General features: G+C 30.3%; 1 protein-coding gene across 3 annotated transcripts in view; it reads right to left on the bottom strand.

The window, feature by feature from the left end:
• The window catches only part of CADM2 (cell adhesion molecule 2), a 1,401,218-nt gene that overhangs the window by 419,260 nt on the left and 956,605 nt on the right, over positions 1-25,353 (bottom strand). For 2 of the 3 annotated variants that reach the window (XM_031963623.1, XM_031963625.1), the window contains exon 2: positions 12,676-12,702. The exons of the other annotated variant lie outside the window; for it this stretch is intronic. In XM_031963623.1, coding sequence (XP_031819483.1) covers positions 12,676-12,702 — 27 coding nt within the window. The remainder of the gene's footprint in view (positions 1-12,675; positions 12,703-25,353) is intronic. 3 annotated transcript variants of the gene reach the window in all.

Raw genomic sequence — 25,353 nt, 5'->3', positions numbered from 1 at the left:
ATATAACTAATCAATTTTAAACCATTACTCAATATTTTAGATGATTAATGCTTTAAACTACAACTTGCAATTGGAATTTTTATTATTTCTTCACTTCTACTTTTTTTGTGTGTTATTTCCCTTGAGGCAGTTGTTCTGTTGTTCTGGCAATGAATTCTATTGTTATTCTGCCTAGCTCTATATTAAATATTTCCCTTGGTAATTTGAAAGCTATAGCACTAAATCTGCAAATTAATTTAGGTAGTGTCATTAATGATATTATTTGTATGGTATATTCATGAGCGCTTACTATCACTCCAGTTATTTAAGTGTTTTGGTTTTTTTGTTTAATTTTTTAAGGAACTTCCAGCAATAAGTCTATGATTCTATGAAATAAGAATAATTCAAGCACAAGCACAAAAAACTATAATACAGTTTTTTCTTTATGAAGACAAGTATACCCAAAGTCTCTTTAATCACACTCTAAATACAAAGCTATTCATTAAGTGAGATATATCATTATATGTATATGTATATTTATACTGTATGTGTGTGTTTGTAGGTGCCTGTTTTGTGTATTTTCTACTGCAATCATATATGTCCTTTGGTTTATTAAATATTATTCTCTTAGTCATGATTCTTTTTGAAATAATATTTTTATGATTATTAAAAGTTTTAGGATCTAAACTTTATTAGGTTTTATGTAAAATTCAGCAAAATATCCAAACATGCAGATCTTTAATTTGAAAACTGGCAATCCATTTTTACTTAGACTCTGTGTCATAGAACTTTTTCCCAATAAAAACATATTACTTTAGACCTGTGTGATGTGAAAAGTAGATCATGTTTTATTGATAAATAGAATCATTTAATTGTAGACTATATACAGCAGCAAGCATTGTTTCAAAAGGCAAAAAGCCCCCAGATACCAAAATAACTGTTACATGTTGATAGCATTGCTCTATCTCATTACAGACTGTTCTGTTTAAAGTCTGTGAGAAACCCCAAACCTTGGGATTTTAATTACAAACTTTCCAAACCCCAACACAGCAGCCATAGAATAAGCAAATACCAGTTTTATTAGCATAATAGAATGACATGAACCAAATGAATGAATGGGGTCTCAAAGGATCTTTCTTTTTGGATGAGATGTGTTTAGACAGAATAGCAAGTGCTATAATGATTTATTTATGTTGGAAATTGGGACATAAACTTAAAGTAGCAATGCTTCTACTAATCTCTAATTGCTAGACATGGCATTACTGTGTTTTGGAGGCAATTGCATTGTGTTTATTCAAATGTCCACAGTAAATCTCAAAGCCATATTTGCATCTAAAGGAAAACAGAGGAAAAAAAAAACTTCTTAGTCTCAGTAAATCAAGTGAAAAACAACATTCCTGTAGACTTATAAAATAAATATCTAGAGGGTGCATATTTCATCATGATGCAAATGGGTTGTATTCAACAATGTGAAGCAAGATGGTTATGCAATATCAATGAAAACAGTTGAAATTCAGTTGAAACATAGAGCAAAGAAATGTAAAATCTCCTGAGGGGTAGAAAAATGATTTCTGAAAGATATCTAGGAGGGAGACAGACACACAGACATTCAGAGAGACACACAGGCACAGAGACATAGAGAGATGGAAAGACAGAGAAGATTTAGACAAAGACAGACATAGGGTGAGATAGAGACAGAAATTGTAGACAGAAGGATGAGATAAAGACTGTTTCAGAAATGTGTTTTCTTTAAGTGAATTTCTTTTTTCTCTTGGAAAGAAAAGTGGACAGGCTAAAATCCCTTTAAAATCAGTTGGGAATACTCACATATCTGACTCTAAGTGATTTATCTGAATTGATTTGCAAATGGATTTAAATGTTTTTATTCAGAAAAAAAGAAATTGAAAATGTTTATTTATCCCTGTTACATGAATTAATTGTCTGCTTACACATAAAGTGCTATGGATACAGAACCATGGTTCTAGATTACAGGCTTTTACAAACAGAAAAGATAGACCTCAGAATAGTTGGCAAAGTTCTTTAGCACAGAAGTTCTTGAACTGACCAGCAGAACAATAAACAGTTTCATTTTTCAGTTTTGCTTTGGAAAAAGAATGTGAGTTGAGACAGTAGATGAAAAGAGACAGACAGCAGAAGAGAGATGGGTAGCGTGCAATAACGTTCTGTTTGTCAGGACCCAAGGGGACCAATGTGACTCTCAGGAAATTTGATAAAAGAATGTGATGAGCTCTCTCCCTCTCATTCATACTTGCTACCAACAGAGACAGAAATTTTCTCCAAAATCTTCTCTCTTAAATTCCTTTATATTTTGTACTTCAATTAGTACCACAGATGATTTAGAGAAAGACATAGTGAACCATAACTCTTATATTTTAAATGACTCATTATTGGTGAATGAGTATTCCAAAAGAAAGGAAATAAAGAAATAAAGGTTTAAACCATTATCTAAAAAGAAAAGATGCTATCATTGTCATAATCACCATCAACAACAATGACCACCCTGGATATAGATTTTACTTTGCTTTTTGAGATTTTTTCTTATGAATAATATACATATAAATCTACATAGGTCTCTGTATGTCTATATACAGGAATACACATACAGCCAAGGTTGCTGTTGTCATTGTTTTGCCTCTCTTTTAGGTGACAAGCAATCTAATCTAAATGCTGCCAAGTAGGGATGAAAGTTGTACCACCTTAACCACATTGTATTCTATGCATTCATCTAATCAGAAAAGATTTTTTTTTCTTGCTTCTATCACATTTACTTTCTAAAATCTTACAGAGGCACATTCCCTGGAGGATGTAACTATAATCATTTTATTCTTTAGTATAAGTAGTATGGAAAAAAAACGTAGATTAAAATCACTCTGACATATATTTGCCTTTTAAAATATGATCTTACATATAAACATGAGCATAATTACAGTGATTAGGTGACAATTAAAGTATGACAATAAAACACAAACTTAAAAAAGAATGTGTAACATAGGCAAAAATGAGAGAAGTTGAAGACAATATGAATAAATAAAGTTCTATTGGAAAATGGTTCAAAACTACATGAACTTGAATATATCACAGGTCTAATTATGTCACCTAAATACAACTGTATAAAAAAGAAGCTTTGTAAATTTTGTTATTAGCTTTGACCTACCATTTTTTTTTGTATTTGGCAAGCCTCACTCTTACATCTTTGAGAGACTGTTAAATGACCATGAATCGACCCTTAGTTTGGAGTGAGAAATAGTAAGTTTAAATCTGGCCTCAGCCACTTACTAGCTTTATGAGTGTGAGCAAACCACTTAACCTCTGTCTGCTTTAGTTTCCTCAAGTATAAAATGAAGATAATAATACTTTCCAGGTTTGTTGTGGAAACAAAATGAAAAAATGCTTGTAAATTGTTTTTGTGAAACTTACAGCAAATTCTTTTTTAAAAAAAATTCTTTATAAATTATAGTTATCATGATGATAATGATGATAGATGATATCTCCATTCAGAGCATTAATTAAAATGTTGAATGACACAAGTTCAAGAACTAAATTCCGCTATATGGCCCCTAAGAACTCCCTTCATGTTGACAAAGATTACTAACCATCACTCAAATGATAAAATTCAGTGAAACTTGGACAATATCTACCCTACATTTTTCAGGCTGATATATAAAAATATAATGAGATATACTCTCAACTACCAAACTGATTATGAAATTTGCCTAATCAACTAATATCATTTCTCCATCAAAAGAAGAAATGAAATTAATTTGGCATGATTTATTCTTAATTTCTTTTTTCTTTTTTTTGTAAGCCAATTGGGATTACATGACTTGCCCAGGATTACTCAGCTCTGAAGATGGATTTGAACTCAGATCCTCCTGACTTCAGGGCTGATGCTCTTATCTACTGCACCAACTAGTTGCCCCAATTTCTCATTTTTTAAAATTTATTATTTTTCCAAGGGGCATAATTAATTCTTAGGAAAAACAATGACGATTCATTGATTTTTAATTTCTTTTCCAAGCATAGATAAAAATTGATTTTTTCCCAAAAGTGAGCAGGGGGAAAACCATACACTTGTAATTTCATCAGTATAGGAAATTGAACTCCCTAGTAGGAAATTGCAAATGTTTCTGACAATATGCTCCAAGACTTGAGAATTTTAGACAGTTTTTTGAGGGGTATTGAAAGGTTAGATGACTTTTCAAGGTCAAACAAATAGTATATGTATGATAGTCAGCTTTTAAGTGAAAGAAAAAAACATATATTAAACCCTGAGGAGACTAAGGCAGATTGTCTCCAGATGACACCCAAAAGATGATATAACCTGGTGCCCATCACAGAAGGCTCTTCTAGAAGAAATTAAAAAGGCTTTTAAATGAGAGCTAGAAGAAAAATGGGGAAAGAAAATGAAAACTTTGTAAGAGGGTTTGGAAAAGGCATATAACTCATTAAAAGATAGATTTGATAAAATGGAAAAAGAAAACAACTCCCAGAAAAACAGAATTTGTGAAACAGAAGAAGGAACAGAATTTGTAAAATGGAAAAAGAAAACAATTCCTTAAAAAACAGAATTTGTGAAATGGAAAAACATTCCATAGAACAAAACAACTCATTTAAAAATTCAATTGGACAAATACAAAAAAGAAGTAAAAAAAAGTAAATGAAGAAAATAATTCACTACAATTCAGAACTAAAAAATGGAAATGAATGACTCAATGAAGCAATAAGAACCAATCAAGCAAAACAAAAAAAAGAAAGAAAAAATAGAAAAAATGTAAAATACATAATTGGGAAAACAGCTGACTTGGAAAATAGATCTAGGAGAGACAAGCCAAGCATTATAAGACTCTCTGAAATCCATGATGAAAAAAATAACCAAGATACTATTTTTAGGAAATCATCAAAGAGAACTGCTCAGATGTCATAGAACTGGAAAGTAAAATAGTGATTGAAAGAATTCATCGAACACCTCCTGAAAGAGACCCCCAAAATTAAAACGCCAGGGAATATTGTGACTAAATTTCAAAACTATTGGACAAAGGAAAAAATATTACAAGTACCCAGGAAAAAATTCAAATACTGAGGAGCCACAATAAGGATTACTCAGAATCTAAAAGCTTAAAGGATCAAAGGGCCTGGAATCTGATATTTCAAAAAGCAAAGGAACTTGGAATGTAGCCAAGAATAAACTACCCAGCTAAACTGAGCATTTTCTTCCAGGAAAGAAAATGGACATTCAATGAAAATGATGAATTCCATTTATTTCTGATGAAAAAACCAGAGCTAAACAAAAAAATTGACCTCCAAATATAGGACTCAAGAGAAGCATAAAAAGGAAGTATAAAAAGGTAAAAAGAAAAAAAAAACTCTGCAGAACTATTTCTGTTATGGGTATACATAGAGAATACCTGTATAATCTAATTTTACTGTTATAATGTAAAAAAAAACTAGAGGTAACAGGAAAAAAGGGGGGGAAGGGAAGGCAAAATGAGGGAAATTACATCTCAGAAGGAGGCAAAGAAAACCTATTATAATTGAGGGGAAAGAAAGGAGGGTGACGAATAGTGTGATTCTTACTCTCATCAGATTTGGCTCAAAAAAAGAATATTGGATATAATTAGTTTCACCAAGTAACTTCTCCTACATTTATAGAACAATGGAGGGGAAAGGGGAAAAAGGAAAGGGTAGGCTAAATAGAAGGGAAAAGAGAAACAGTAGGGGAAAGCTATAAGAAAGGGTGAGGGTCTCTAAAGGAGAAAGACTGTTTGAAGCAAGTAGTGCTCATAAGCAAAATACTGGAGAGCAGGAAAAGGGGAAAGGAAAGAGAAAAGTATAATTTGGGATTAACAAAATGACAGGAAATAGAGAATTAGCAGATTTAACTGGAAATGTGGATAGGGTGAACTTTTCCATAAAATGTAAGTGGAGAGCAGACTGGATTAAAAGTCAGAATCCTACAACATGTTGTTTACAAGAAAGATATTTAAAGCAGAGTGACACATATAGAATTAAGGTAAAAGGAAAGACCAGAATCTATTATTCTTCAGGTGAAGTAAAAAAATCAGGGGTAGCCATCCTTATCTCAGATAAAACAAAAGCAAAAATTGATCTAATTGAAAGAAATAAGGAAGGAAACTATATCTTGCTAAAGAGTACCACAGATAAGGAAGCACTATCAATAATAAACATATGCACCAAATGGTGTAGCATCTAAATTCCTAAAGGAGAAGTTAAAAGAGTTGCAAGAAGAAATAGACAACAAAACTATAATAGTGGGAGATCTCAACCTTGCTCTCTCAGAACTAGATAAATAAAACTACAAAATAAAGAAGAAAGAAGTTAAAGAAGTAAATAGAATACTAGAAAAGTTACATATGATAGATCTTTAGAGAAAATTGAATGGAGACAGAAAGAGTATACTTTGTTCTTGGCAACAAACATCCTATATGATGGAACCTATGCAAAAATTGACCATATGTTAGGACATAAAGACCTCAAAATCAAATGGAGAATGGCAGAAATAGTAAAGGCATTTTTTTTCAGATCACGATGCAATACAAATTACATTCAATAAAAGACCTGGGGAAAATAGCCTAGAAAAATAATTGGAAACTATATAATCTCATCCTAAAGAAGGAATGGGTGAAACATTAAATCATAGATACAATCAACAATTTCACCCAAGAGAATGACAGTAATAAGACAGCACACCAAAATTTGTGGGATGCAGCCAAAGTGGTAATAAGGGAAAATTTCATATCTTTAGATTCTTACGTGCATAAAATTGAGTAAGAGAAAAATCAATAAATTGGGCTTGCAACTAAAAAAGATAGAAAAAGAACAAATTAAAATCCCTCAATCAAATACCAAACTTGAAATTCTAAAAAGAAAAGGAGATAACAATAAAATTGAAACAAAAATTTTATTGAATTAATAAATAAAACTAAGAGTTAGTTTTATGAAAAAATCAACAAAATAGATAAACCTTTAGTTAATTTGATTAGAAATAGGAAAGAAGAAAATCAAATTGTTAGTCTCAAAAATGAAAAGGAGAACTATTCACCAATGAAGGGGAGACTTAAGAAATTATTAGGAGTTACTTTACCCAACTTTATGCCAATAAATTTGACAATCTAAGTGAAATGGAGAAATACCTACAAAAATATATATTTCCCAAAATAACAGAAATGACTTAAATAGTTCCAAATGGCACTATTTAGAAAAAGAAATAGAACAAGCTATTAATCAACTTCCTAAGGAAAAACCTCCAGGACCAAATGGGTTTACATATAATTCTACCAAACATTTAAAGAACAATTAATTCCAAAAGCACATAAACTTTGTCAAAAAATAGGGAATGAAAGATTCCTACCGAATTTCTTTTATGACACAAACATGGTACTGAAATCTAAATCAAATAGGACAAAAATAGAAAAAAAAAATTATAGACCAATCTCCCTAATGAATATTGATGCAAAAAATCTTAAATAAACTATTAACAAAGAGATTACAGAAAATAATCCTAAGGATAATACACCATGACCAATTAGGATTTAAACCAGGAATGCAGGGCTGCTTCAATATTAGGAAAACTATTAGTATAATTGGTTATATTAATAACCAAGTTAACAAAAAATGTATGATCATCTCAATAGATGAAGAAAAAGCATTTGATCCAGCACCCATTTCTAATAAAACTCTAGAGAGTATAAGAATAAATGGACTTTTCCTTAAAACAGTCATTAACATGAATTTAAAACCATCAGCAAGCATCATATGTAATGGGGATAAAGTGGACCCATTCCAAATAAGATTGGGATGAAACAAAATTGTCCACTATCGTCATTACTATTCAATATTCTATTAGAAATGCTAATCTTAGCAATAAGACAAGAAAAAGAGATTGCATAAATTAGAGGAGGTAATGAGGAAACCAAATTATCCCTCTTTGCAGATGACATGATGGTATACTTAGAAAACCCCAGAGATTCTACTAAAAAGCTATTAGAAATAATCTACAACTTCAGCAAAGTTGCAGGATACAAAATGAATCCGCATAAATCATCAGCATTCTTATACACCACTAACAAAATCCCAACAGCAAGAGATATAAAGAGAAGTTCCATTTAAAACAACTGTTGATAGTATAAAATATTAGGGAATCTATCTGCCAAGGGAAACTCAGGAACTATATATGCAAAACTTACAAAACACTTTCCACACAAATAAAATCACATGTAATCAACTGGAAAAATATCAAGTACTCTTAGATAGGTGGAGCGAATATAATGAAGAAGACAATACTCCCTAAACTAATCTATTTATTTAGTGTTATACCAATCAAACCCCCAAGAAGCTATTTTACTGACCTAGAAAAAAATAACAACAAAATTCATCAAATGACAAAAGATCAAGAATTTCAAAGGAATTACTGAAGAGAAAATTAAATGAAGGTGGCCTAGCTGCACCAGATCTAAAACTATATTAGAAAGCAGCAGTCATCAAAACCATTTGGTATTGGTTAAGAAATAGAAAAGTTGATCAATGAAATTAGTTAGGTTCACAGAACAAAATAGTCAATGATTATAGCAATCTAGTATTTGACAAACCCAAAGATCCCAGATTTTGAGATAAGAATTCACTATTTGACAAAAACTGCTGCAAAAATTGGAAATTAGTATGGCAGAAACTAGGCATAGATCCCCACCTCACATTGTATACCAAAGATATAGTCGAAATTGGTTCCTGATCTAAACATAAAGAATGATATTATAAACAAATTAGAAGAACATAGGATAGTTTACCTCTCATATTTGTGGAGGAGGAAAGAATTTGTAATCATTATTGATTACAAAAGTGATAATTTTGATTAAGAAGTTTTTGTACAAAAAATTAATGCAGACAAGATTAGAAGGAAAGAAATCAACTGGGAAAACATTTTTACATCCAAAGGACCTGATAAAGGCCTCATTTCTAAAATATACAGAGAATTAACTCAAATTTATAGTTGTTCAAGCCATTATCCAATTAATAAAAGATCAAAAGATACGAACAGACAATTTTCAGATGAAGAAATTGAAACTATTTGTAGTCATATGAAAAGGTGCTCTAAATTACTATTGATCAGAGAAATGCAAATTAATTCAACTCTGAGATACCACTACACACCTGTCAGATTGGCTAAGATGACAGGAAAAGATAATGACTAATGATGGAGGAGATGTGGGAAAACTGGGTCATTGATACATTGTTGGTGGAACTGTGAATGGATCCAACCATTCTGGAAAGCAATTTGGAACTATGCTCAAAAAATTATCAAACTGTCCATAACCTTTGATATAGTAGTGTTTCTACTGGGATCTACAAAGAGATCTCAAAGGAGGGAAAGAGACTCACATGTGCAAAAATGTTTGTGGTAGCTCTCTTTGTAGTGGCAAGAAACTGGAAACTGAGTGGATGCCCATTAATTGGAGAATGACTGAATAAATTAGGGTATATGAATGCTATGGAATACTATTGAACTTTAAGAAAAGAGCAGCAGGATGATTTCAGAGAGTCTTAGGGAGACCTACATGAATTGATGCTAAGTGAAATGAGCAGAGCCAGGAAATCATTATATATGGCAACAACAAGACTACACAATGATAAATTCTGATGGGCGTGGCTCTCTTCAACATTGTGATTATTTAAATCAGTTCCACTTATTCAGTCATAAAGAGAGTCATCTACACCCAGATAGGAACCATGGGAAGAGAGTGTGGAACACAACATAGCATTCTCACTCTCTCTGTTGTTTTTGCTTCCATCTTGTTTTCTTTCTCAGTTTTTATTTTTCTTCCTTCTTGATCTGATTTTTGTTGTGCAGCAAGAAAACTGTATAAATATATATATATATATATATATCTATATTCAATTAAAATACTTTCAGTTCACCTTAGAAAGAATCAGAAAGGCCCTGGATATCTCAGTCAACCCAGTTTTTTTTTGGTTTTGTTTTTTAAATATGTGGGAGCGAAGTTCCAAAGAACTTGGGAGACAGACCTTGAAAACACAGAATCCAACAATAACTTGAATTTGACACACCTTGAATTCAACCAATCTTTTACTAATAAATATATTAATATTTATCGATTGATTTATTGAAATGAACATATCTAGTGTACTAGAAACATTTTCTTCTTAATAGGAAGTGCCATACTAATTTTTAAAAAAAAAGCATTTTAATAAGACTTCTAAAACAACTTTAGAGATGACAACAGGAAGTTAGAGAGGGAAACCTGCTTAGTATTTACAGTAAACAATTTTGGGGGAAATATATTTAGGAAGAAACCATATAAAGTGATCATGGGTTGATCAAATATGCCCAAAAGTGACCGAGCTAATTTTTACAAGAGTATAATGAATAAGAAGCCCAGGTAAGTGAGTTTGACTTCAACTAGAAGGTAAAATAATCAATCGTTTGCAAGTTAAAGAGTGACAAAATGATACACAAAAATTAGACAGATAACAGATCTATCAATGTTGTATTAGTAAACTGTAGAGATTCCTTTATTCAGGGTTGATTGCAGTAGATAGACAGTTGACATAATCACTGCACCATGAATGTTTATTGTAAAGACAAACAAAATCTTGAGCAAATGATGTTCGGTATCTTGTCATATCCCCGAAGGGGAAAGGAACCTTGCAGATGAAATTTTCAGCCATGGGAATGGCTGAATATGGGAATATATTTCTAGGCTCCAAAGCTTACAAATTTAAGATTTACTTGAGAAAAGAATGATATTCTTTAGTAAGAGCTCACTATTTCTTAAAACTCATCTCTCATTCAGTTTTGTGCTGTATGAGATTTTCTTTGTATATTGTTTCTATTTTATTTTTTTTAAACTCTGAACGCTATTTGTTATAATCCAGCAGCTTATTATTGTGTGAAGGTCTAAATGGGACAATGCATAGAGGCCTGGAGTCAGGAAAACTGACAAATTCAGTTTAAGACATATTAATTGTGCGATCCTGGACAAATCATTTAATCCTACTTGCCTCAGTATTTTCATCTGTGAAATGAGCTGGAGGAGATCGTACTCCAATATCTTTTCATTTGTTATTTGTTAGTCATTTAATCACATCTTATTCTTCATAACCCTATTTGGGGTTTTCTTTAAAACGATACTAAAGTAGTTTGCCATTTCCTTCTCCAGCTCATTTTACAGATGAGGAAACTGAGGCAAAGTGATTTCCTGAGGATTACATAGGCATTTTCTGATGCCAGATTTTATCTCAAGAAGATTAGTCTTTCTGATTTCAGGCCTGGCACTTTATCCATTGAACAACCTAGCTGTCCCAAATAATTTTGTTGTGTTGCTTTAGTCATTTCAGTTGTGTCCAAGTCTTCTTTATCACATTTAGATTTTTCCCAAAAAGAGGTTTGTAAGGATATAATCTGACTGAAAAAGACTGAACTAGATTTTCAAAGTCCAAGTGAGAAAAGGACATGTTCTGAGGATATGAAATTATATGTCTGTTATCATAAGAGCATCTAGATAAGTCTGGAAAGATTCATCTTTAGCCTTGCCACTAGATAACAAGATAACAAGGTCACAATCATGTAAAAAACCTTTATTTATATGTTGCAAAATTATAATGTACAGTGGTGGGGCGAATATCCATACCACTGGAAAAAAATCCAAAGCTTTTCCCAAGTATAACATATATATATATATACATACACATATATATGTGTATATATATAGTATATAGGCGAATATCCATACCACTGAAAAAAATCCAAAGCTTTTCCCAAGTATAACATATATATATATATATATATATATATATATATATATATACACACACACATACATACATACACATATATATGTGTATATATATAGTATATAGCATCTCCAAGCAAACTAACTTTTTAAGAGGAATACAATGTAGTATAGGAAGGAAGCCAAATTTTGCTTTTGCAGTATAGACAAGTATACAGTAGAGCTTGGTTGGTCCAACCCTTGTGAGAACGAATCATTTAATTTTCATTGTAAACTTTTATACCTAAAAAATTGACAGACATTATAAATCAGGACTTGATTTATTGTTTTGTTTGTTTACAGATATTGGAAAGAGATGGAGTCAATGTTAATAGTACAAATTAAAAATGTTTCATGCATACAATTTTTTAGATTGCTTCTTGCTAGCCATTTACCAGCACAGCTATGTATCAATAAAAATATAATTTTGTTGTTATTGTTTAGTTATTTTCAGTTATATCTGTGGTTCATATATACATTTTAGATAATAAAATATATTTCTAATATAAAGCATAAAAATAAAAATAACCAGTTATGAATATAAATGTCTTCTAATATTACATATGCTTTCTTAGAATGAAAATTCATTGTTAAATACTTTAAAGTCTCCCTGATGTTCTGATGGATACATGAAAATGTTCTGGTTCCTTTGTTTTCTTTTCCTATATATATTTTTTTCTTATTTGGTATTTAAGTTTTAAGTAAAAACGTTGGGAAAATTGTTCTTTTTAAAAAAAAGAATAAAACTATTCAGGGATAATCTTTAACAGGTATATCTTTAAAAGATATAGCTCTTTTAAAGTAGACTTACAAAAGAATGTATAGCCCAATATCACGAAGTTAATCATGCAGAATGAAAGAAAAAACTAACCTTTAACTCTGTTCTTGGAAGCAGCCGCTGATACCAAGTAAAAGTGTGCACAAGAAGAAGAGAACAAAAATATGTTAGACAGAGGCTGTTAGAACACAGAATAAAGAGAAAGTTCTAAGAATGTATAAAACTATTTTAAGATTACATGCATGGCTGATGTATTTCAGATGCATATTATATTTTTTAATGCAGAATAGATAATTTTCATTAGTACATTATATTTTGTTAGTGTATGAAAAAATATATTTTAATGTGGAAGTCTGAAATGTTAGGAATGAAAGTATATTGTCACCAAATTATGTAAGCATAATCAGGTAAATGTGTGCTATACCTCTTAAGAGATCTTAAGATCTATGCCATTCATTTTCTTCTTTTACTTCAATAAATACCATAGAAATAGAATTAAAATTGAAATCAAACCTGAGTAGAAGTTTATTACTCGCACTGAAGTTGGGTCTTAAATTCTGAACATATACTAATGAGAATGTTTTCATGGAAAATACTGAGTACACAGAGTATTATAAAGGTCAGGTTTACATAACCAAACCAAAATATTATGAGACAGTCATTCTAATTTGATTATCAGCATGATTGTAAAATCAATAGACTTTTAAATTGCTCTAAATAGATTGTTTTATATTCAGAATTAGGATCTTTCTTCATTCTTTTTATCTATGAAAATAACTTTGTGCATACTTCAAAGAAGGCACTATTTTAGAAGTGGATAGTGCACTAGTATTTTTATTAAAGTATCTTCTTGCCTTTGGCAATTTTTCTAGCCAAAATGACTGATACTATTTTATTAGAAACTCTTTTTTTTTTGAGAATGACAAATGAATAATAAAATAAATATAGTAATTAACTATGCATAAGAATCATTAAAAACCTAAAGGAACAAAGTAAAAAGCAAGAGTCTAAATAAAATTATCCCAACTGAAAATAGCACTCATAATTATGATTTCAGTAAAATAAACATAAAAGTTGATAATGTCAAGAAATGCAAATACAATATTATGCCTAAAAGATCAATAAATAACGAAGTAATGTTATTAAATACACACTAGCAAAATCCTTAATTCTTTAAGGAAAAGCCCATTAAAATGCAAAAATGAGACAGTAACATTAATTTATAAGTTATTAATTCTTAACTTTTAGAGCTAGATAAATTAAATGGAAAGATTTCTTAAAATTCTAGGTAAAGCTGATCAGATCATTGGAAACAATATATTCCAAAGACATTGATTTCTGGATGATGATGATGATAACAATATGTATTTTTCAGCATTGTAGAGTACTTTTATAAAACAATCATATTCTAGGTCATAAGTTAACAGGAACAAAAACAGTAGACCTAAATGGAGAGAACCATCAATACCTAAAATAATGGGAAGAAAAAATTTTTAGTCTTAGAAACAATAAATAATTTAAAGAAAATTATAAAAATGCAAAAGAAAATATACTTTATGAGAACCAGATAAAAAATCACCCAAATAAAATTTATATCTCTGGAAATACATGAATAGGGAAAAAAGAGATTAGCAATCTGAAAATTCAATTAAAAAGAAAAAGGAAAAGGAAAAACTTTAAAAAACAATAGCAAAAGAACAATTCTGTAAAATCATAAGCAAAACAGATGAAAATGAAAGTAAAACATCATACCAAAAAGAAAAAAGGATAAATAAATTTGATAAGCCATGATTTTATTTAATCAACAAAGGGAGGAAAATCAAAGTACCAAAATAAACAATGAACAATATGAATTCACAAAAGATTATATAGAATGAGAAATCAAGCAAATCTTAACAACTGCCAAAGAGAGAAAAAAAAAAAACCTTCTCCAGATGGAGTTACAAATAAATTCTATTAAATGTTTACAGAATAACCAATACTTGTCCTGAAAATGACTGCCAATAGAGAAATTAGGCACATTAACAAACAAGAAAAAAGTATGACAATATTAATAAAATCAGAAATAGCTTTCAACAAACCACAGCACTTAATTGTGTTTAAAATTGTAAGAAAACATAGGCATGGTAGAACCTTTGTTTTATATTATCAAAAGAATATGTTTAAAATTGAGTTTATATTATTTAAATCAATAATCGCTAGGTTCTTTTCTGGTAGCTAAAGGATAAAACAAAAATGATCTACTCCCTATTATTATTATTGCTTAATAAAGGAAATGCTAGTTACATAAATAAGAAAAGAAAAAATCTAAAGAAATAAACATCAGCAGAAAGAGGCAATACTATCACTCTGAAAGATAGACAAACAGACTGAGAATAAACCAAGAAATTATTTAAGAGGATTAACAATTTTTGTAAAATATTATATAAACTAGTGTAGTATTGTATACAGAAATCTGACGAAGTCAAGAAGACCTGGATTCAAATTTTGCCTCTGACACATACTGCTTATGTGATCTATACAAGTCAAACACCTTTCTTAAGACAATAAGTTGCAGACTGGCTGCTGATATAGTGGTGGAGAGATTTACTTAATAGAATTTATTACACCAAGAAATTGTGTTTCATTATGAAATACAAGTAGCAATTTATAAAATAAATCAATAAAATCATGAGCAATTATTTATAATAAAACTTCTCAAACCTCAAGAAACAATGTGGGGATCTCAAAAAATTTCATCAAGTTAATTATTTAATGTAAAAATAAACAAGCACACTCATCAAATTAAAATTTGCTTTGGCTTTTAATAAATTGTAGCATTATGTTTACCAAAGAATTGTTTTAAAATAAATTTCTTCATGATTTATTATCAATAAAGGTTTGTATTCTTTTTAAAAAAATAAATCTATAGACCTAGGGTCACATAAAATGTCTGAGTGAACATATAGAATGTTATATATTCTATTAATCTAGATGCATGGCCCCTGTATCAGAGCATTTTGCTCAACTGTCTTATTTCATATTGTAAATAAAAGAGGATCTATATAGATATGTGTGTATATAGATAGATATAGATATAGGTATGTGTGTTCATATACATATGTGTGTATGCTGGTTTATATTTAAATGGAGTGGAATGGAAAAAGTTACAAAAAAAGAAAAGAAAATATTAATAAAATAATTGCAAAATACATAAAATATCAGAAAGTTAACTTACCAAGATGTACATAATATATTTATAAATATATCTACAAAATATTTTAAGAAAAATAAAGGAAGACTTGAATAATTATATATTTTGGTATACACATATGTACACACATAAATATATATGTATGTATGTATATTCATTGTTCATGGTTGGGTAACTCTAATATAATAATGATTCTAGACCAAATTCATCTATAGATTTAGTATTATACCAAACTAAAAGGGACTACTTTGTAAAATTAGTCAAAATAATAACCAGTCATTTGTAGGAACCAAAGGTCAAAAATTACAAGGAAGTGGCAGCTATCTGATGTAGTAGGTAGAGCACAGACACCGAGTTCAAATTTTAATTCAGACACCTATTAGTTGTGTGACTCTGGGCAAGTCTCCTCACCCCATACCACCACTCCTCATCAATCTCCTCTCCCCCCCCAAAAAAAATAATAACAAGGGGCAGCTAGTTGGCACAGTGGATAGAGCACCAGCCCTGAAGTCAGGAGGACCTGAGTTCAAATCTAGCCTCAGACACTTAACACTTCCTAGCTGTGTGATCCTGGGCAATTCACTTAATTCCAATTGCCTCAGCAAAATAATAATAATAATAACAACAAGGAAAAAATATGGTGAGATGACTACCATCCTGCTTCAGGTTAGCCTTCCTCACCTTTACCCTGTACTGTTACAATAACTAGCTTTCAACTTGGTCTTTGTGGTCTACCAGCTGATAAGATCACTACAGTTTAGTCAGAAAAAGACATTAAGAAATATCCCCCCCTATATTTTTGTTCGCCTGCATTTTTTATTTCCTTCACAGGCTAATTGTACAATATTTCAGAGTCCAATTCTTTTTGTATAGCAAAACAACGGTTTGGACATGTATACTTATTTTGTATTTAACTTATACTTTAATATATTTAACATGTATTAGTCATCCTGCCATCTAAGGGAGAGGGTGGGAGGAAGGAGGGGAAAAATTGGAACAAAAGGTTGGCAATTGTCAATGCTGTAAAATTACCCATGTGTATAACTTGTAAATAAAAAGCTATTAAAAAAAGAAATATTACCCAATAAATAAATAAAGAAATATTACAAATAATGTTAAAAGAAGAAATTACATTATCAAAAACTGTAGACAAATGCACTTAATCAAAAACTTAAGACAATTCTGAGGGATTAACTCATACAAAATAACAAAGATATCATAAAGAACAGAGATGGTCAATGTTGTAGTACTTGTAAGAGATATTCACCTTGATATATCATACTTAGATTTATAAACAGATTAAAACTTTCTGGAAAAACAAAACAAAAAAATTTGGAGTTGGGCCCAAAAAATAACTCTACAGTTCATAGTCCTGTATCTTGCCCCTCTTCAAGACTCAGTTCAAAAACAACCATCTGCAGGAACATTTTCCAGGTCTTTTCCATTCCAAATATATTTTCTATAAAATTAATTTTTATTCATAGTATATATTTATTTATATGTTATTTCTTCCATTACAAGGCAAATTCTTTGAGACCAGGTATTATATTTTGGTTCTTTTTCTCTATCCCTAGTGCTTAGTGTAATACCTGGCACATATTGAGCCCTTTTTATTTGCTTGTTAACCAATCCAAAAATATCATTAATATTTAGACATTACAAGGAGACTAATTCTTAAAATAAAGGTTCAGAACAATTCACAGCAGCATTTACCATAATAGGAAAAAATATAAAATGAAATATGTACCTATTAATTGGCAACTTAGATAAACAAATTATACTGTATGAATGGCATGGAATATTGATGTACTGTAAGGCATAATAACTATGAAGAAGATTCATTTAAAGATACATTGAAATATTTGGAAAGATGTGGAACAAAGAAAACATTCGACTAAAATATTAAAACTTAGGACAAAAATGAATAAACACTAAAAGACAAAAGAATTTATAATGAGAGAAGTCATTAAAGTTAGTCCTAAGAGATTAATGTTAGAAAATACTTTCTCTTAGTTGATAGATGACTGAGTGAACATATAGAATGTTATATATTCTATTAATCTTGATGCATGGCCCCTGTATCAGAGTGTTTTGCTCAACTGTTTTATTTTATATTGTAAATATATGGGGATCTATATAGATAGGTGTGTATGTGTATTTACATACATATGTGTGTATGCTGGTTTATATTTAAATGCATTTTATATCCATAGTATATACACATGCATAGATACAAACATATAGGGAAAGGATGTTGGAAAACAATTGTAATATTGAGAAGTATATTTTAAAATTATTTTTTAAAAAAGAAAAATTCTTAAAATTCTTAAATATAACTGAAGGGCAGCAGAGTTATGTGTCTAAATGTCTTTAAAACTTTGGGTTTTTCTTTCTTTCTTTCTTTGGCAATTAAAGTACCAAAGATAGAAAAATAAAAAAGGGTTGAATGTGTGTGTGTGTGTGTGTGTGTGTGTGCGTGTGTGTGCTCCTGCCCAGAAAAAGCATGACAGGAATATGAGCTTGGTTAATATAATTGGAAAGGGGCTAGACTACTAGGCTTGTTAGCCCAATTATAATTCTCTGCATATTCAATAAAAAGAGCCAAGATGACAGTAACACTGTCATAAATGTCATGTTCGATACTTGTAAGATTTTCCATTGACAGCATAGTCCAATTATAAGTCAATTGTAAAGCGTGCATTGCACAACACCCAATGTAGCCAAAAATTATCTTAAAAATATAATTCTAATGCTCCTTGATGAAAATGAAAAGAAAGCAAGTTTCGCTATTTTAACTAAAAAGTTTTGGATACAGCATCAATAGTTCTTCACCTTTGTTAATTAAAAAAGAAAAAAAGGAAGCAGTTAGATGGTTTAGTGGATAAAATATGGAGCCTAAAATTAGGAAGTCTCCTCTTCTTGAATTCATATCTAATTTCAGACACTTGCTAACTCTGTGGCCACAGCCAAGTCACTTAACTCTGTTTCCTCGTCTGTAAACCGAGTAGCAGAAGAAACTGGCAAACTACTCTAATCTCTTTGCCAAGAATACCCCAAAAGGAGTCATGACTGAAAAATGATTGAATTGAACAGATGTAACAATGACAAGTCATCATAGATAGTCACACAGTAACTATTCAATAAATCTTAGCTTTATTAAATTTCATAAAGTTTTAGTTAAAATACAAAATATCTTAAGGAAGAATTTATATATGCATTTGCTTTTGTGGGGAAATGTCTGTCAAGAGTGATAAAAAAAATTACAGTTGTAAATAAAGTTGCCTCTTGATTCTTTAGTGAATTTAAATTATTTTCAAGTTTGGTCCTGTTTTTCAATAACAACAAATCAATTTCAAAGTGATAAATAAACCTAAACAGTTTTTTCAATAGTTTGTTAATCTATTTGATTTTTTAAAAATACTGAATCAAACATATGCATAGGTACAATATCAGAAGACCTAGGGGCAAAGCCTAGATCTGCCATTAAGTAATTGTGGATTTGGGTTAACTATTTAAATTATCTACATGTTAATTTCCTCATCTATCAAGGGGGAGGGGAGTGTGATACCTATATTACTCACCTCCCATATTATGCCAAATACTGTTCTGAAATGTACTACACAAATGTGAGCTATTCATATGTTCATATATTTAAATTTGGAAGGGAACTTAAAAGTCCAAACACTATTTTGCAAATGAGGAAATGTCAGAAGTCTGGGCTGCTTTAACTTACAACCCCCCCCCAAAAAATAAAACTAAACTATTGGCCTACTAATTAAGAACCTCAATTAAAATTTGGAGAATATTAATAAATAAGTACTTTTTTATACAGGGGATTCTAATCATCTAAAAGATGAAGATCAGGGACAAATATAGCAGAACATTTTATTTCCACTTCCAAACAACATCAGATATTTGTGAGCTATGAGAATAGGGCTCTTTTTTTGAAGTATGTTCTTTTATTATTCCCATTATTTAAAAAAAGTTATAAAAGCTTTTTTAATTTTCAAAACACATGTAAAGATCATTTTCAACGTTCACTCTTGTAAAACCTTGTTTTCCAAAATTTTTACCCTCTCTCTCCCCCTCCACCCTTTCCCTAGATGGCAAGCAATCCCATATGGGTTATACATGTGCAATTCTCCTAAACATATTTCCACATTTATAATATTGTATAAGACAAATCAGAATAAAAGAGAAAAAGATGAGAAAAATAAACAAGCAAATAACAGCAGCAAGAAAAAAGGTGGAAATATCATTCTGTGATTTATATTCAGTCTCCATAGCACTCTCTTGGTATGCAGATGCACAAATCTATTGGAATTGCCTTGAATCACCTTATTATTGATAAGAGTTAAATCCACAATTGATCATCACATAATCTTGGGTACAATGATTTCTTGGTTCTACTTAATTCACATAGCGTGAGTTCCAGTAAGTCTTTTCAGGCTCTTCTGAAATCAGCCTCTTCACAATTTTTAATAGAATAATAATATTCTAATATATTCATATACCATAATTTATTCAGCCATCCCCTAACTGATGGGCATCCAGTCAGTTTCCAGTTCCTTGCCACTACAGAAAGAGCTACTACAAACATTTTTGAACATTTAGATTCTTCTCTTTTTTTATGATCTCTTTGGTATACAGACCCAGTAGAAATACTGCTGGATCAAAGGATATACATAGTTTTATAGCCCTCTGGGCATAGCTCCAAATTGCTCTCCAGAATGATTGAATCTATCAGTTCACAACTCCATCAACAATGTATTAGATCTGATTTTATTTTTGTGAAACATGTTTTGCAATTGTATTCATATATTTCCTGGCTTTATTTTAGAAGGTAGACTCCCAAATATTTTACATTATCTACAATTATGAAATATTTATGCTTATTTTTTCTAAACTTACAAAGGAAGTTTCTTGAAATCCTTTGCTATTTCAGTCTATTTTATTCTCTTTCTTGAATACTGCCACCTTAGTTTTAAAAAAAGAATACTCACGGGGAAAAAGAAAAACTAGAATGGAGAGAGGATTTTATATTCTTCCTATTCTAATATACACTATAAACTTGTACAGTTTCCCACAATCAGACAATTTTATTATTTTGACAAAAATTGAAATCAAGTTTAATTGTAACAAATAATTTTTTAAAGTTTGATTTTTGTTCCTAAAATATTTTTCAGATACTTATTAATAAATTCTGAACAAATTTCCTTAAATAAGAAAATTAAATTGCTAAAATTCACATATACATCATATGTATCTGTGTGTTTTGTGTGAGGGAGTGGGGGGTGGGTCTCTAATCATCTTTTGAAAGATTGAAATTTCTATATTATTTATCATCATCATTTTTTAATGTTACAATAGTACCCAGGAAAAAATATTTGGTTCCATACAGCTTTCATTTATCTTTTTTCTGTTTTCTCACACAAATTTCTTTTGAAATACTAAATTTAATTGAGAGTTTAGATTTTTATGAACAACTTAAAAAACTTGGGGCTTTAAAGAGATTATAAAAAAGGCAAAGGGACCCACATGGGCAAAAAGTATTTGTAGTGGCCTTTTTGTAGTGGCAAGCAATTGGAAAATGAGTAGATGTCCACTAGTTGGGGAATGAATGAATAAGTTATAGCATATGATATAATGGAATATTATACTATATAAAAATGATCAGCATGATGATTCCAGAAAGACCTGGAGAGACTTACATGAACTGATGCTAAGTGAGGTCAGTAGAATCAAGAGAACTACATAGCTACAACAAAACTATGTGATGATCAACTGATGGATGGACTTGGCTCTTTTCAATAGTGAGGTGATACAGGGTGATTCCAATAGACTTGTGATGAAGAGAGCTATCCGCATCCAGAGAAAGAGCTATAAAGATTTTGTGTAGATCACAGCATTTTCACCTTTATTGTTGTTTTGTTTGCTTGCGTATTCTTTTCTTGTTCATGTTCCCCTTTTTGATCTGATTTTTTTTGTGCATCATGATAAATATAGAACTGTTTAGAAGAACTGCATATATATATATATATACATACTTATACATATATATATATATATATATTACAAATATATATATTATCTGCTGTCTATGGAAGTGGGGAAGGAAGAAAAACTTGAAACACAAGGTTTTGCAAGGATGAATGTTGAAAATTATCTCGGCATATATTTTGAAAAATAAAAAGCCATTATAATAAAAAACCCTCTTGTTTCTTTTTTTAATTTTTATTTTACATACCTTACTACTAGGCTTTCCCATCCTAGATGGTACTATGATCATGAGATGATCCCTGTCCTTATGCCTTAAAATTTTCATCTCCCTCTTAGTTCTTCTAGCACTGGTTTACTGCTCATCCCTTTAGGTTCATTTCTTTTTCTCCCTTGATTCTTTTAAAACTTCCTGGCAAGATCTTAAACTATTATTTTTTCACTGCTTCTTAATTTTATACTTCTTCATGAGATTATGGTTGTAGCATCCCTACATCTGAATTCAAAATCCTGAAGGTTTTGTCATAAGAAGGATTCAAATTCATGCCTCTGGAAAAGACTATGTAGTAAATACAACTTCTTGAATGAATCTATCATACCATCTATCATTAAAAAAGCCTTAAAACACACCAGAAATATAGGATAATTAATAGATATAGTTTTTGTATATATATTGAAGGGATATTTCACATTCATACTTTTTAGATTCTCAAACTGATTTCAAGAATGTAAATATATCAATGCATAAAACAATCTGGTGAAGAATTAGATCATTGAAACATGACCCATAAATGATTTAAGGGCAGATATTATGTCCATTTTGGATGGATAAATTTACAGTAAAAGGCTTATTTTTAGTAGCTTTTTTTTTTTTTTGAAACTGAACTAAGAGTTTTCTAATCTTTTCTCCCTGATCTGCAGTTTCTTCTGGTTTGTGATTGTAAGGAAGTCTGAATAAACCATCTTTCTAGTGGTGCAGATTGGCAACACTCTATAATTTATAGTTAGAGAGTTGACAGTTACCTGACTTGTCCATAATCACACAGTCTGGTTTGAGATCACCCTTGAATGCAATGCTAATTCTTAACTACAAAACCAGTTCTCAATACACCACTCTCTCCTTTGGAAAATTAAAATAGCTAGAAATTCAACTTAAAAGGTTAAACTCTCTTAAAAGTCAGGAGTTTTAAAAATTGAGATATTTATTTTTAGATAATAAAGTGTGGACTTCTTGTTTTATAGTTCATGCAATATAAAATAGAGCCTAAAATCATCAATTACATAACAAAAAACCCTTTTAAGCTCCTTATTTTTTAAAAACACAAAATGATATAATAAAATGGAAAACATTTCAATGAAATTGTATCAGTGAATGGCAAAAAAGTTCAATTCTCTCTTTCTTGAAAAAAATAGAATAACAATAATACTGACACTTTTGACTATATTCTCATGCTACTTGTTAGTTTTAATCACTTGTACCATTTCTTGTCATTCTTACAACAACCCAATGAGGTTGATTCTTTTATTATTCTCATTTAACTCATAAGGGAACTGAAGCTGAGAGAGGCTGAATGACTTGCTCAGAGTCACATAGCTTGTGGATGTTTGAGACAAGATTTGAATTCACTTCTTCCTAAATTTGTGTAACATGCTATTTGCATTGGGCTGCTTAGCTACCTCACTATATAACACCTTGACCAACTTTAGCATTTTTTCACTTATCTCCTACTGAATACATATATTTTGGATAGTTTTACACGAATGATCTTTTAATTTTATTTATACATTTTGAAATGTTCTCTCTTTCAATCATATTTTCTCTTTATTGGTAATTCAGCATCTAACAGCAATAAACACCTAAAATGTAACTTACAAAGAGCAACTCATTCTATCTTGCAAGCAGGGACTTTTTCACTTTTTTTATTTTTAGAACTTAAAAAATTATGCTTGGTACACATAACAAAATTTTAATGAATGTTCGATGGATGACTGATTGATTTTCTATAACTTCATTAGAGCAACCATTCTTTTTAACTTGATGGTCAGTTAATGAAAATCAACATCCTAGATTTTACTATAATAATCAGTAATTTAACTACTTTTTTCATTCTTCAAAAGTTGTTACAATAACGTGTCTAGAATTTCATATTTGAAATTTCTACAAATTTTCTTTAAAGAAATTTAAAGAACTGTCTCAGAATGCAATAAAAAACCAAGCCCTCTCTTTTTATACTTAAGAACTCAAAGCATGCATGTAGCAATAAATTTAGGCCTCCAGAATCAAAGGAAAGTTAGAATTTTAAAGAATTATACTTGCATTACGTTGTGGGGATTTTTTTTTTAATTTTCAGTGACATGAAACACATTTTGCATTTGTATGCTGTATATTTGATATCAAATACATTTTGTATACTGATGAGAGTTAGAGGAAAGACAAATGAATCTGTTGAATTGTATGATTTTTTTAATTGATTTGAAGTCACATAGATATTTTCATCCTGGATTAAAGCAAATTTATGGAGATATTTCAAACTTACAAAATAGGGGTTTTTTTGGGGGGGAGGCAAAAGTCAATTCACAAAGGTTCTGTTTTTCTAATATTTATCTCATCTAATCTTTTTAACAATGGTTAATTTCATCTCATTTTTATTGATTTTTAATATTTCTATTTTTCCCCAGTTGAATTTTTAAAAATTATATTTGTTTTTAAAACCTTGACTTCCAGAATCTTTCCCTCACCCCCACTCCCAGATCCCATTAAGAAAGCATATGTGAAGTTATGTAAAACATTTCCCTAAAAGTCATGTTGTGAAAAAAAAAACATAGATCGTTTCCCTCTCCCCCCTATTCCCCAAATAAACATCAAGAAAAATAAAGTAAAAAAAAAAAAGAGAGAGAGCAGGAGTGTATGTTTCAATCTGTATTCAGGCACAATCAGTTCTTTCTCTGGATATGAGTAGATTTTTTTTTCATCATAAGTCCTTCAGAGTAGTCATTGATCATTGTAACACTGTAAAAAGCAAAGTCATTCACAGCTAATCATCCCTCAACAACAACAAAGTAATAACTTTGTACACAGTACATTTCACTTTGCTTGATTTCATGGCAGTCTTTCCAGGTTTGTTTTTCTTTTGAGAACATCCTGTTTATCATTTTTCCATAGGACAATAATATTCAATATTGATGTTTTACATCATATTCATTCTAAACACACACTACAGCTTGTGCCAAAAGTAAGGAAGGTAAAGCACTTCTCAAAATTTATTAACATGGTAATCGTATCCAATATTCTTATGAAACACATCAGCTTCAAAAACTTTTTCCAGAGAAATTATGGATATCCTTATTGTTTTTCCAAAAGAGAAGAAAATAGATTAATAAATAAATCCAAATTAATAAAATAAATCCAAACTTTGAATGTATCAGACTGGGTTAGTATTTAGTACTTTAAGCATGAAAAAATACAGACATTTAAAAAGTGAGTGTTAAAAACACAATATATGACTCAAAAAGGAAATAACATACATACTCAGTAGGAGTATAGAAGTTTATCCTACCTCAGGAACACAGGAGGGAGAGAA

Source organism: Sarcophilus harrisii, chromosome 3 (assembly GCF_902635505.1).
Source record: "Sarcophilus harrisii chromosome 3, mSarHar1.11, whole genome shotgun sequence".
Taxonomy (NCBI): domain Eukaryota; kingdom Metazoa; phylum Chordata; class Mammalia; order Dasyuromorphia; family Dasyuridae; genus Sarcophilus; species Sarcophilus harrisii.
Note: the sequence above shows the minus strand (reverse complement) of the source record. Positions and strands in the feature narration are given on the sequence as shown.